This window comes from Oryx dammah, unplaced genomic scaffold (assembly GCF_014754425.2).
Source record: "Oryx dammah isolate SB20612 unplaced genomic scaffold, SCBI_Odam_1.1 HiC_scaffold_23, whole genome shotgun sequence".
In the NCBI taxonomy this organism is placed as follows: Eukaryota; Metazoa; Chordata; class Mammalia; order Artiodactyla; family Bovidae; genus Oryx; species Oryx dammah.
The window spans coordinates 77528696-77541796 of record NW_024070207.1 but is presented as its reverse complement, the minus strand read 5'-3'; the positions used below and the strand labels follow the sequence as shown (position 1 = coordinate 77541796).

The 13101-nt window shown below is 43.4% G+C and overlaps 2 protein-coding genes across 3 annotated transcripts in view; one reads left to right on the top strand and one right to left on the bottom strand.

Annotated features, from left to right (window-relative positions):
• CHST7 (carbohydrate sulfotransferase 7) overlaps positions 1–13101 on the bottom strand; it is a 76459-nt gene that overhangs the window by 24171 nt on the left and 39187 nt on the right. The gene's annotated exons all lie outside the window — the stretch shown is intronic.
• SLC9A7 (solute carrier family 9 member A7) overlaps positions 1–13101 on the top strand; it is a 175401-nt gene that overhangs the window by 150263 nt on the left and 12037 nt on the right. For both annotated transcript variants that reach the window (XM_040265778.1, XM_040265777.1), the window contains one exon: positions 9139–9221. In XM_040265778.1, coding sequence (XP_040121712.1) covers positions 9139–9221 — 83 coding nt within the window. The remainder of the gene's footprint in view (positions 1–9138; positions 9222–13101) is intronic.

The window sequence follows — 13101 nt, the reverse complement described above, 5'->3', positions numbered from 1 at the left end:
AGTGAGGGCAAGAGCCCTGTGTCTCATCTCATGTGATAGCAGGGAAGAGTTCCTGCTGCTGCAGAGAATCCTGATGGAGACTGTGCTGGGGGATGGGGGAGAGGCATAGGCTGGCCATTGGTTTTGCCATTGGCTCTAGTTACTCTGGCAGCATCATGAGGTGCCCCATATGTGAGGAGGTGGACAACGATTTCTCATCCATATGTGTTGTCTAGGTCAGGAATTTGCAAGGGGCATAGTGGGGACAGCGTGCCTGTGCTCCATGAGAAAAGCTGGGGTCAATCAACAGCTGGGGGCTAGACTCTTCCAAAGGCTCATTCGCTCTTGTGGCTGGTACCTGGGCTGGAAGACACAGACTAGGACTGGTGAGCAGGATGCCTGTGAATGCCTGTGATGGCTTCTCCTTGGCCTCAGGGTGTGGGACTTCTTACCTGATGGCTCTGGTTTCCAAAAGCCCATGTCCCAGCAAGTGAGGTGGAAGCTTTCTGGCCTTTTGTGGCCTAACCTTGGGAGTCATACAACATCACTTCCAGGACTTTCTCTTGGTTACGAGTTGCTCAGGCCAGCCCAGATTCAGTGGGAAGAGATAGAGACCATCCCCTCTGGATGGAACAAGCATCAGCGAAGCAGCAGCCGTGTTTTAAAGCTGGAGGAAACTACCCAGCAACACTGCCCCCCTGCCTTTCATTGGACACTTTGGAAGAGTACCCTGTGGTTAAAGGTCCCATGGGACATGGAAGTGTGTGCTTTTTGGATATGGGAGTGGGAACTCATGGTTCAAAATTCCAGAGGCCGAGTCAATGGCAGCAGGCACCTGGGCGGTTTCAGATGCAAGAGAGGCAATGTGTCTGGGGGCGCATGCTCAGCGAAGCAGAGGCAGAATGTCACCCCTGTTGTAGGCCTGGTGGGGTGTTTCTGCCTCCAGGTTTTGCCGCTTTCTCAGGCCAGCATTTCCTGGGCAGGTATGGTGGGAGAAAGGGAAGTTATGATAGGAGCAGAAATTTGCTTCCAAAATGTTTTTCTTTGGCCTGGGGAATGAAGAACTATTTTGTTCAGTGTTGAATACCCAGTGCTGAGCACAGTGCCTGGCCCATGGGGGCCTTGATTGGTATTTGATGGGAAGATGGGGGAGCAAGAGTGGCACAGGGTGTGGGAAGCTCCATTGACCATGTGCATATATCATCTGCAAAGCCATATCAAGTGTTTGTTTTCCCTCCAGTCAGCTTTGAATCACACTCATCATTGCAGTTAATCCCAAATTGAGTTTGCATGTCTTAGATTCCCTAGGATCTTCTAAATGACTCCAGCAACCACATCAGATTTTAACAAGTCTCACAAAATGTGGTGCTGTGTTGGGCCCAGGGATGCCACCACAGCTTTCTCTGAGGTCTTTCTCTGTGAGGGTGGTCACAGCCTGATGGGCCATTCTTCGGTTGAGGCCCCATAAGAGACCTCTGAAAGTTCGAGGCATTTTGGGATGAACTTTCAGTGAGCTTCATTGGAGATTTGGTGCCCACTTTAATGGTGCTCCAGAAGACCTTTGCGACTATATTAGAATTGGCCATTGTGCCACTTGGGAATGTGTGGTTTCAATGAGAAGTTCCTTTGGAAAAGTTGCTATTTGACTAGAGCTTTAAGTCCCTGGTGGTTCAGATAGTAAAGAATCTCCCTGCAATGCAGGAGACGGGGGTTCAATACCTTGGTCAGGAAGATCCCCTGGAGGAGGGCATGGTGACCCACTCCAATATTCTTGTCTGGGAAATCCCATGGACAGAGGAGCCTGGCAGGTTACAGTCCATAGGGTCACAAAGAGTTGGACACAACTGAGCAACTAATGCTTTCACTTTCACTTTAAGGACTTTAGAAAGTAGGAGTTCAGGAACTGTGCCTCTTGCAGCTAACTTAGAATCTAACAGTTTGGGTATCTCCAAACTTGGATCTGAGGAAAGCTGGGTGAAATCCATAATGGACATCCTTATTTCACTGAAAGGAAAATAATGGCTGTGGTAGGATACACCACATCCTGCCTACACCTGTGGCTAGTCAAGATTAATTTTGTAAGAAAAGCAGGTCACTGCCAGCTAGATAGCCAGGGCTTGGGGCAATTTCATCTTAACAGTTCCAAACCAGTCAACACCCTTAACCCACCACCCCCCTGCCCGCCCTTTTGCTGTTTTCAATTGCTCCTGCCTCTGGACTTAAGCATCTCTCAAAGGAAATATGTGAAATGGTTTGATTGATTCCGTGTAGCTGAACTTTGGAGAAGGCAATGGCAACCCACTCCAGTACTCTTGCCTGGAAAATCCCATGGGCGGAGAAGCCTGGTAGGCTGCAGTCCATAGGGTCGCAAAGAGTCGGACACAACTGAGTGACTTCACTTTCACTTTTCACTCTCATGCATTGGAGAAGGAAATGGCAACCCACTCCCTCGTTTTTGCCTGGAGAATCCCAGGGACAGGGAGCCTGAGGGGCTGCCATCTATGGGGTCGCACAGAGTCGGACACGACTGAAGTGACTTAGCAGCAGCAGCAGCAGCTAAACTTACTGTATCTCTCAGAGACACTGGGCTTGTAGCTAGATTTACTAACAGACTTGCTGTGGAAATGTTTAAAAAGCGGTGCATCCTAAGTGCTAAGGGTTTTGGCAGTGCATTTAGTCCATCAGTACTCAGGTAGCGCCCCTAGCCCCAGGGTGAGCCTGGGATGCCATCTTTTGGGCCAGTTTTGATCACACATGTGACGGTCACTTCTGCTGCACTCCCAGTGGTGCCCCTTCAGCTGGCCCTAGTCAGGAGCTGTGTCACACCTTCCCTTTAACTGGCCGCCTTCTAAGCCTCATACATATTATGCAGAAGGCCTTTTGGCATTTTGAGTCTTTCTGTCAGATGGGGGAAGAAAGGTGAACTTCAAGCATGGTTTCTCAGGTCACATTCTGAAAAATGACTCATGCCCTCGTGCAGAAAGGGCCTCATTTCTCCACGTCCTCCTGGCCTGACCTTGTTGCTCCAATAAGCCATTAACAATAGGGCTAGGAGCACTCAGTGGTCATGAGAAACCAGTAAAACAGAGAAGTAAATGGGCTTCTCATTTTTGGGTGAAACCCTGGGTTCTTGCAGCTTCCCCTGAACTGGATCCAGGTCACATGCTCAGTGTTGTCACGAAACTGAAATCAGAGATGGGGAAGGTCCAGATGTTTGTTCCCCATTAGAAAAGAAAGGGCACTTCTCTTTACCTCATTTCTAAATGATCTTGCTAAATGAACAAACATGCAAACAAAAAAGTTCTATTTGATGGGAAAGCACTTTTTATAAGGAGCACCGTTTTCCTCACCAGTGCTAGAAGCCTGAGGTTATAAACAGAGTCATGGCTACAGAACCACAGAATATTAGCTCATGTGGGCGAAAGAAGGGAGCTGTTGGCCAGAACTTTTGGCTCTGGGTGAGGGAAGCATAAGAATATTGTGGATAGACTTCAGTTTCATGTCCCTGGCAAGTTTGACTCATTAGAACAAAACAAAACAAAAAACTCTGTTGCCTTGTTTCTCCGGAGGTCTTGGTGACTTTGTAACCAAAACAAAAACAAGCCCAGCTGGAGGCAAGCTGCCTGGGCTTGAGGGTGGCCTCCCAACCCATTCAAGAGGGAATGTTTTATGCCAGACACAGCTGAGATTTATGTTGGCCGGACAGGCAGACACATCATTCATTTCCTTCCCTGAGTTTACAAAGCATGCTCACTGATGCGGCCGATGTGGAGTAGCTCAGAGCATGAATCTGAATGTATCCCGCCTCTGTCATCTCCGCAGGACAAGGTCACAAGCAGGATATTAGTGGAATGTGGAGGAAGGGAAACTGCTGTGTTTGTGGTGCTTGTGTGTGTGTGACTGAAAACTGCAAAAACTCAGATATTGCACTGACATATACCTTTCTGGGCAAGTTGGATTTGTTTGTTTCTGGGTCCTTCCCCCAGCTTCCTTCCAGGCTGAAATCTGATAGCCAGGCCCTTACATCTTTAACTTCAAAACAGTTGCTCAAGTGCCTTTGCTCAGATTACTATTCTCTGACCCCTTTCCCCATGACGCTTTTTCTTTTTTTGATTGTCTCACATCGTGGCCCCCAGTTTCCTTATCTTTTTTTTTTTTCTTAGAAGTTCAAACTTGATTTATTCATTCATTTGATACATATTTATTGAGCAGCTGTTATATTTCAGACATTCTTTCAGGCTCTGGGAGTACATCTACAAACAAGACAGATGAATCATTCTCCTTAAGGGCTTGGTGACAGTGTGATGAAGGATGAGGGTAGAGAGTGGCAGAAGCGAGATCGTAGAGGGTCTTGTCTGCTTCTCCACAAGGTACCACAGGCCTCTCCCCCTTGTTCCGAGTGTACCCATGGACGGCAACCTGGGCATCACCAGAGAGCTTGTTAGAAATGCAGACTGTCAGGCCACATCTAGACCTGCAGAATCAGAATCTTCATTTTAGCAGAGGGCCCAAGAAGTTTGTGTGCAGTTTACAGTTTGAGAAGCCCTGGTGAAGGCAGTGTAGAGCACTTTGTTCAGTCGCTCAGTCATGTCTGACTCTGCCACCCCATGAACTGCAGCACGCCAGGCTTCCCTGTCCTTCACTGTCTCCCGGAGTTTGCTCAAACTCAGGTCCCTTGAGTTGATGATGCCATCCACCATCTCATCCTTTGTCATCCCCTTCTCCTCCTGCCCTCAGTCTTACCCATCACCAGGGTCTTTTCCAATGAGTTGGCTCTTCACATCAAGTGGCCAAAGTTGAGCACTTAATTCCCTGTTTTTAAACCCTGTGTTAGCCCTTCTGAGAAATCTTGGCCCCCATCGTTATCAACTATGTACTTTTTAACTTTGCATTAGTGTGCTATCACTGCTATAACAAATTACCACAAACTCAGTGGTTTAAAACAACACAGTCTTATAGGTTTGTGAGTCAGAAGTCTGGTAAGCTCTACTGGCTTCCCTCTTTCAGGTTTCTCAGTGTCAAAATCAAGGTATCTGTGGGGTTGGGCTCTGGGGGAGACGCCATCACCAGGCTCATGCAGGTTGCTGGTAGAATTCATTTCCATGTATTTGTAGGACTGAGGTCCTGTTTCCTTGCTGGCCATTGGCCGGGAATCAAGCTTAGCTCCTAGAAGTACCCACATTTCCTGACTCTTGGTCTCTCCACCTTCAAAGCCAGCACCAGCAGGGCAAGCCCCTGTCATGCTCTGAACCTCTCCTGCCTCTTCCCTCACTACATCACTCTCTTGCCCACCCCACCCCCTGCCCACTTATCAAGGTCCATGTATTTATACTGGGCCCACCTGGAAAACCTTAAGTCCATCCACAAAGACCCTTTTGCCAAGTAACATAACACACTCAGGCTCCCGGGATTAGGATGTAGAAATCTTTGAGGGGAAGGGCAGTATTCTACTACCTCTCTGAAAAAAAAAATAAGCTCTTATTATTATTATAGTGACCTTAACATAAAAATATATACTTTAACCATAAAAATGCAATGAAATATAACTCCGCCCAGAAATCATTATTCATTAGTTCTAGAAAAATTATTTCAAAATAGGACCTTTGGCCACTGCCCAGGTCTTTAACCTGCTTTCTTTTTCTTCACCACATACACATAGGTCTGTCTGTCTCCTCCTCTGGAAATGTGCTTCTCAAGTGGCTGGTCTCATTCCTCTTTGTGTTTGGCAGCACTGAGCATGGGGCCTGGCACACAGTAGGTGCTTAATGAATGCAAGAGAAAAGCCACTCATAGTTTTATGCTCAAAAATTTGGTGATAAGCAGAGCTGGTGGCATTTGTTTGCTGGTGGGGATGGAGGTTTTGAGGAGGATGTGGTGTGAGAGCAAGTCCCCACATATTTTAGGATCACCTGCACCCATACTGACCCTGGCTCAGAGCCTGCAGCAAGGGCTCACCAGTTTGTCCATGGTCACCACCCAAATCTTGCTGGGAAACAATTGTTGGCCATCTTCTGGGTCAACTTAAATCAGTCCTGTTCCACACAGATCCTCCCTGATTTTCCCAGAGGCTTTGGGGAAGAATCCAAATTCTTCCTGCCCAGACACCCTGCTTATTTAACTTATATGCAGAGTACATCATGAGAAACACTGGGCTGGAAGAAGCACAAGCTGGAATCAAGATTGCTGGGAGAAATATCAATAACCTCAGATACGCAGATGACACCACCCTTATGGCAGAAAGTGGAGAACTAAGAGCCTCTTGATGAACGTGAAAGAGGAGAGTGAAAAAGTTGGCTTAAAGCTCAACATTCAGAAAATGAAGATCATATCATCTGGTCCCATCACTTCATGAAATAGATGTGGAAACTGTGTCAGACTTTATTCTTTTGGGCTCCAAAATCACTGCAGATGGTGATTACAGTCATGAAATTAAAAGACGCTTACTCCTTGGAAGGAAAGTTATGACCAACCTAGATAGCATATTGAAAAGCAGAGACATTGCCAACAAAGGTCCGTCTAGTCAAGGCTATGGTTTTTCCAGTGGTCATGTATGGATGTGAGAGTTGGACTGTGAAGAAAGCTGAGCACTGAAGAATTGATGCTTTTGAACTGTGGTGCTGGAAAAGACTCTTGAGAGTCCCTTGGACTGCAAGGAGATCCAACCAGTCCATCCTAAAGGAGACCAGTCCTGGGTATTCATTGGAAGGACTGATGCTGAGGCTGAAACTCCAACACGTTGGCCACCTCATGCGAAGAGCTGACTCATTGGAAAAGACCCTGATGTTAGGAGGGATTGGGGGCAGGAGGAGAAGGGGACAACAGAGGATGAGATAGCTGGATGGCATCACCGACTCGATGCACATGAGTTTGGGTAAACTCCAGGAGCTGGTGATGGACAGGGAGGCCTGGCATGCTGCGATTCATGGGGTTGCAAAGAGTCGGACATGACTGAGCGACTGAACTGAACTGAACTGAACTGATAACCATGCTTCTGGCCCCTTCTCTTGGAATGAGAGGTGTTTAACACCCCTGTTGCAGAGCTGCACCTTTTATTTGCCCTGAATTTGTAACCTTTCAGGGTTGATTCTTAGTGTCTTACATTTGTGCAGTCACTTTATTTGTGGACTGCAGGCATATCTCTTTGTAGGTCGAGGAAAAATTTGCTTAATTTGCCTTCAGAAAGAAATGTTTCCCTTGCTTTGCTCATTTTCATTGTCCCTCTTGGGGCTTACTTATATAAGTCAGTCTCCTGTAGCTTCCTTGAGGTGAGATGGCAAGAACTTAAGTGTTACAGGTGATGAGAATGCATTGTGGTTTGACGGTGCAGAGGTTAGGATAACAGAATAGAGGTTTTCCATTTTTATTGTTGTTTTAGTGGGAAAGCAAACAAAACTGACTTTTGGGAACTTACCTTATGCCTGATGGTGTATAGCATCCTTCCGGAAGATGTTTATCATCTTGCTAGATTTGTCTTTAGTAAGATTCTACAGACAGAACCAAGAACTTAGAGCCTGTCACTTGATAAATAAGCATTTAATTTCTTTGTAAACAGTCATCTCTCAAAATGGTCATCTACCACTTTTCCACTCAGTCATGTGGTATTATGAGATCTCCCTAGAGTTGTTATTAGACTAGCAATTAGTTAGCTGAAGAAATGATCATTATCTACAAATGGAGACATTCTGCGCCCCCTTTCTCCCACATAATTTATTAAAATGTGAAATAAAATTGGTCTCTAGAGTCTCTACTTTTTGTTTCCTCATCCACAGACAGGCCCATTTAACTGAGCCATTTCCATATTGGTTACTGTGTTAAGTCACTTCAGTCGTGTCTGACTCTTTGTGACCCTATGGACTGTAGCCCACCAGGCTCCTCTGTCCATGGGATTCTCTAGCCAAGAATATTCGAGTGGGTTGCCATGCCCTTCTCCAGATACAGGTTATTAAACATTCCTCAAATACCATGGGGACTCTGTTTTAAAAGTCATCTTGGCCATTGGAAATTTTAGGAATGTAAATAGTGCTTGCTAACTTCTCTGCCTCTACTTGTGTATATGTTACCTTCTCAGAAATTTTTGACTCATCCTTGGCATCTGTTACTATAGGTAGAATTTACACCCACTGAGATTTAGAACTGTTGATACGTACTTGAAATTGTGACTCAACTTTTATTTGGTTGTTGTCCATTGCCCCTTACTTGTAGAGCTGCCTCCCCCTAGAACAGTCAAGAGGAAGATGATAAAGATGCTACGTTTCACAAGCAGCCTGTACTTTCTAGAGCTTGTCATCCAGCAACATGGAACCCCAGGAGTGCCCTCAGATTTCTGCCATCCATCCACTTTTTAATATTAAGTGTGCTGCTTACAATACTTGCACAGAACAGATTTCCTAAACTTTAAATGAATGTTTGATTTTTGCCAATTCTTTTGAAAATGAAATGATGGGGATGTTTGAGTTGGAAAGGCATGAGAAGAATAGTAAAGGAAGGTACTACTTGAGGGCAGAGAAAATAGAGATGCTGGTTCTGGCTCCCTTTGCCCTGCCCATCACCTTTACCTTCCTAAAGCTGGTAGGGCAAGTTACTGACTGCTTGGAACACAAGGCAGTTGCCTGGCTGGGTAAGGACCACCAAGAACCCTTGATTGGTTTGTTAGGAAACTCAACTCTGTGACTTCTCTAGGCCAGCTTGGCGGGGTGAGGAGCCTGGAAAGTTGGTTTTACAGATACTTTCTTTAGTATTCTCTAAAAATTAATTTGACTTGTTAGGATCTAGACTACTTTAGGATAATTAATCTGCCAAAAGGCACCCTGAGGAAAATTACTCAGAAATTGTGTGCTTCATTGAGTTGATCTAACCCCCCGACATAACCAAGCCTTTTTCTTTGGGGATTGATTGGTCTACCTTTGGATTTATTCAGTTTCTTTTAACACATTATTGACTGGGGGGTTTTTTGCAGAAACTAATGTCTATAATGTTAATACATCTCTGATCAATAATGTGTTAAAATATTACCTCCCGATATATCTTTGAAATTTTGGTGATACAGGAGGTTTGACTCTGAGCTCAAATCTCTAAAGACTGTGGTTAAAAGGGAAGCTTTCCTCCCTTATATTAACCCCCTCTCTGCAACTAAATATCTGTCTTCTTGTTTGTTCCTAGGATGGTTCAGATTCTGCCAGAGGAAACCGAACAAAGCAGGAGAGTGCATGGCTATTCAGGCTGTGGTACAGCTTTGATCACAAGTATCCTTTTTAAGGGGCTTCCCTGTATTTGTGAAACACTGATGATGAAATTCTCTTGTTGTATTGTCAGTGTGACTTCTGATGAGTAAGGAAAGATGTGTGCTTGCTACAGATACACCCAGTCCTCTCTTGGGACACATGCAATGGTCATTCAATCATGGGTAGTCATAACGAGCATCTCCCTAGCCAAGAGGAATGTGCACATCATTAGGGTAGCCAGCCCATAGCCTGGTAGACTCATGTGGCTTTTCAGAGCTTTGCATTCAAGGGAAATATGCCTATGTAGGTAAATTAGTTAAAATTACATTTGAACCATGCTGTGGTCAAGAATGGAAGTGGAGGTTGGCCAGTTAATTCACGTGGGAAGGATTATTCCTATTGGCTGGACCAAATCTGGCCAAGTCTGATCCTGCCTTCACTGGACTACATGCAGGGCAGATTCTATTCTAGTAAATTATCTTGGCCCCAGGTGAGAATTAAAAACCAAAAAGGTACACCTTCATGGTTTCTTAAATTGACATAGTGATCAAAGGGGTAGGTAGCTTATATATGGTCTTTGCAGATTTTGAAAATGTTTAAAATTTTGTATTGACATAAAGAATATATATAGTAAAGTACACAAATCATAAGTTCTCAGTGAGTTATTACAAAATAGGTACACTCATCTATTACCAAACAGGTCACAAAACACAAAATTACCAGTTCCTCTCATGCCATTGGGACTTCCCTGTGGCTCAGTGGTAAAGAACTTGCCTGCCAATGCAGGAGACGTGGGTTGGATCCCTGGGTGGGGAAGATCCCCATGAGAAGGAAAGGGCAACCCATTCCAGTATTCTTGCCTGGAAAATCCCATGGACAGAGGAGCCTGGCAGGCTACAGTCCATGGGTCACAAAGAGTTGGACACAACTTAGTGACTAAACAACAGCAGCAATGGCAAATCCACAGCTAACATCATACTTAGTGGTGAAAAACTGAAAGCTTTTCCTCTCAGATCTGGAACAAGGCCAGGGTATGTACTCTTGCCACATCTATTCAACACAGTACTGGTAATTCTAACCAGAGCAGTTAAGCAAGAAAAAGAAATAAAATGCATATAAATCAGAAAGGAAGATGTAAAATTGTCTCTGCAGATGACATGATCTCATATGTAGAAAACCCTAAAGATTGTATCAAGAAACTGTTCAAAGTTTTTAAAGTAAATCATTAAAGTTGCAGGAGATATTATCAGCATACAAAGATCAGTTGCATTTCTATATACTAATAATGAACTATCCAAAAAAGAAATTAAGAAAACAATTCCATTACAGTAGCATCAGAAACAATAAAATGCTTAGCAATAAATTTAACCAAGGAGGTGAAGATCTCTATATTGAAAATTAAAGAACATTGATAAAAGAATTGAAGAAGACACAAGTAAATGGAAAGATGCCTGTGTTCATGAATTGGAAGAATTAATATTGTTAAAATGTCTGTACTACCCAAAGCAACCTCAGGTTCAGTACAGTCTCTGTCAAAACTCTGATGGCATTTTTCATAGGAAAACCATCCTAGAATTTGTATGGAACCACAGAAGACACTGAATAGCTAAAGCAATTTTGAGGGAAGAACAAAGCTAGAGGCATCACACTTCCTGATTTCAAATTACATTACAAAGGTACAGTAATCAAAAAAGTATGGCAATGACATAAAAACAGACACACAGATCAAGGGAATAGAATAAGAAGCCCAAAAATAAACCCTTGCAAGAACAACAAGGCAAGGATACACAATGGGAATAGGGCAGTCTCTTCAATAAATGGTGTTGGGAAAACTGGATATCCACATGTGAAAGAATGAACCTGGACTTCATCTTATACAACTCACAAAAATCAACTTAAAATGATTAAAAGACTTAAGTGTAATACCTTAATCCATAAAACTCCTAGATGAAAACAAAGGGGAAAAGCTCCTTGACATTGATCTTTGGCACTGATTTTTTTTTTTTGTCTTTGACATCAAAAGCACAGGCAGCAAAAACAAAAATAAACGTGGACTACATAAAACTAAAAAATATCACAAGCACAAGAAGGGAAACCATCAACAAAATTGAAACCATGAAAAAAATTGAAATGAGGCAGAAATGTAAATGAATTAAATTTACCATCCTTCTTAAAAGCTTCTGACTACAGTGCATAAATCAGGAAATAGGCAAAAAAATGAAAGTTCTAGGATGAAAAAATTTTTCTGAGCTTAGAATTCTACACCCAAACTATTAATCAAATAAAAAAGAACAGTGGCTTTCAAACATGCAAGAATTCAGAAAGTTTAGCACCATGAAGCCTCTGGGAGAAGGGGGAAAAGTAATATAAGGATTAAACAAAACAAAATACAGCTAAGGGGACACCATTGAAGAAGCAGTGATTTGTTATAAACCAGAAGAAATAAAATCAAAAAGAAATTTTAAAAGATTTTTTTTTGCAGGATACTCAAATTTTCTCTACTGACAGAGTTTAAATGACGTTGTATTACATTTACTTTGGTAGTGTCCCAACCACTCTGCTTGGTTATAGTGAATAATATTCATAAATTGCATTATTATAAGTGCTACTTATTGGTCATTAACATTAGGCTCAATCCATAGACAAAGCAGAGATTTGCTTATTAGTTACAGAACACAAATGTTAAATATCTAAAGTATAAAATTAATTATAATAAAAATTAGGGAAAAAAATTGAAAAGAGGCAGAAATGTAAATGAATTAAATTTACCATCCTTCTTAAAAGCTTCTGACTACAGTGCATAAATCAGGAAATAGGCAAAAAATGTATTCTGTAAAGTTGTAATGGTAAATTGCCAGAAAGACTGGGTGGGAGAGAGGTTTGATATTTCATTTTTGCCCTTCCAACAACTTGAATATTTAAATCTGCAGATATTTTTCCCCTTTTAAAAAAACTTCTTAGATGGCCTTTTATGTTTGGGAAGAGGCAGCTTGTCTTTGAATTGCCCAAGACAGGGAAGTCAAAGGTAACCTCCAGCTTCTCTGGGACTCTTATATTAGTCATTCTGCGAATCCAGCCAATGACAGCTTCTGAGGTGAAAACACAAAAAAACTGATAGGCCTAAAGGGGCTCTTTCTAGGAATAAGGAGAGCAGGCAGAGGGAGCTTGTTCTGTTTATGAGTCCCAGCAGAGCCCACACATCTTCCTTTGGTGAGTAATTCCCAGCCAGAAGTTTACCCCAGGGTCGCCCTTCCATCTCCTCTGGTTCAGTTCAGTTCAGTTGCTCACTAGTGTCTGACTCCTTGCGACCCGATGAACTGCAGCATGCCAGGCCTCCCTGTCCATCACCAACTCCCGGAGTCTACCCAAACTCATGTCTGTCAAGTCGGTGATGCCATCCAACCATCTCATCCTCTGTTGTCCCCTTCTCCTCCCACCCTCAATCTTTCCCAGCATCAGGGTCTTTTCCAATAAGTCAGCTCTTTGCATCAGGTGGCCAAAGTATTGGAGTTTCAGCTTTAGCATCACTCCTTCCAATGAACACCCAGGACTGATCTCCTTTAGGATGGACTGGTTGGATCTCCTTGCAGTCCAAGGGATTCTCAAGAGTCTTCTCCAATACCACAGTTCAAAAGCATCAATTCTTCAGCACTCAGCTTTCTTCACAGTCAACTCTCACATCCATACATGACCACTGGAAAAACCATAGCCTTGACTAGACGGACCTTTGTTGGCAAAGTAATGTCTCTCCTTTTGAACATGCTGTCTAGGTTGGTCATAACTTTCCTTCCAAGGAGTAAGCGTCTTTTAATTTCATGACTGTAATCACCATCTGCAGTGATTTTGGAGCCCAGAAAAATAAAGTTTAACACTGTTTCTCCATCTATTTCCCATGAAGTGA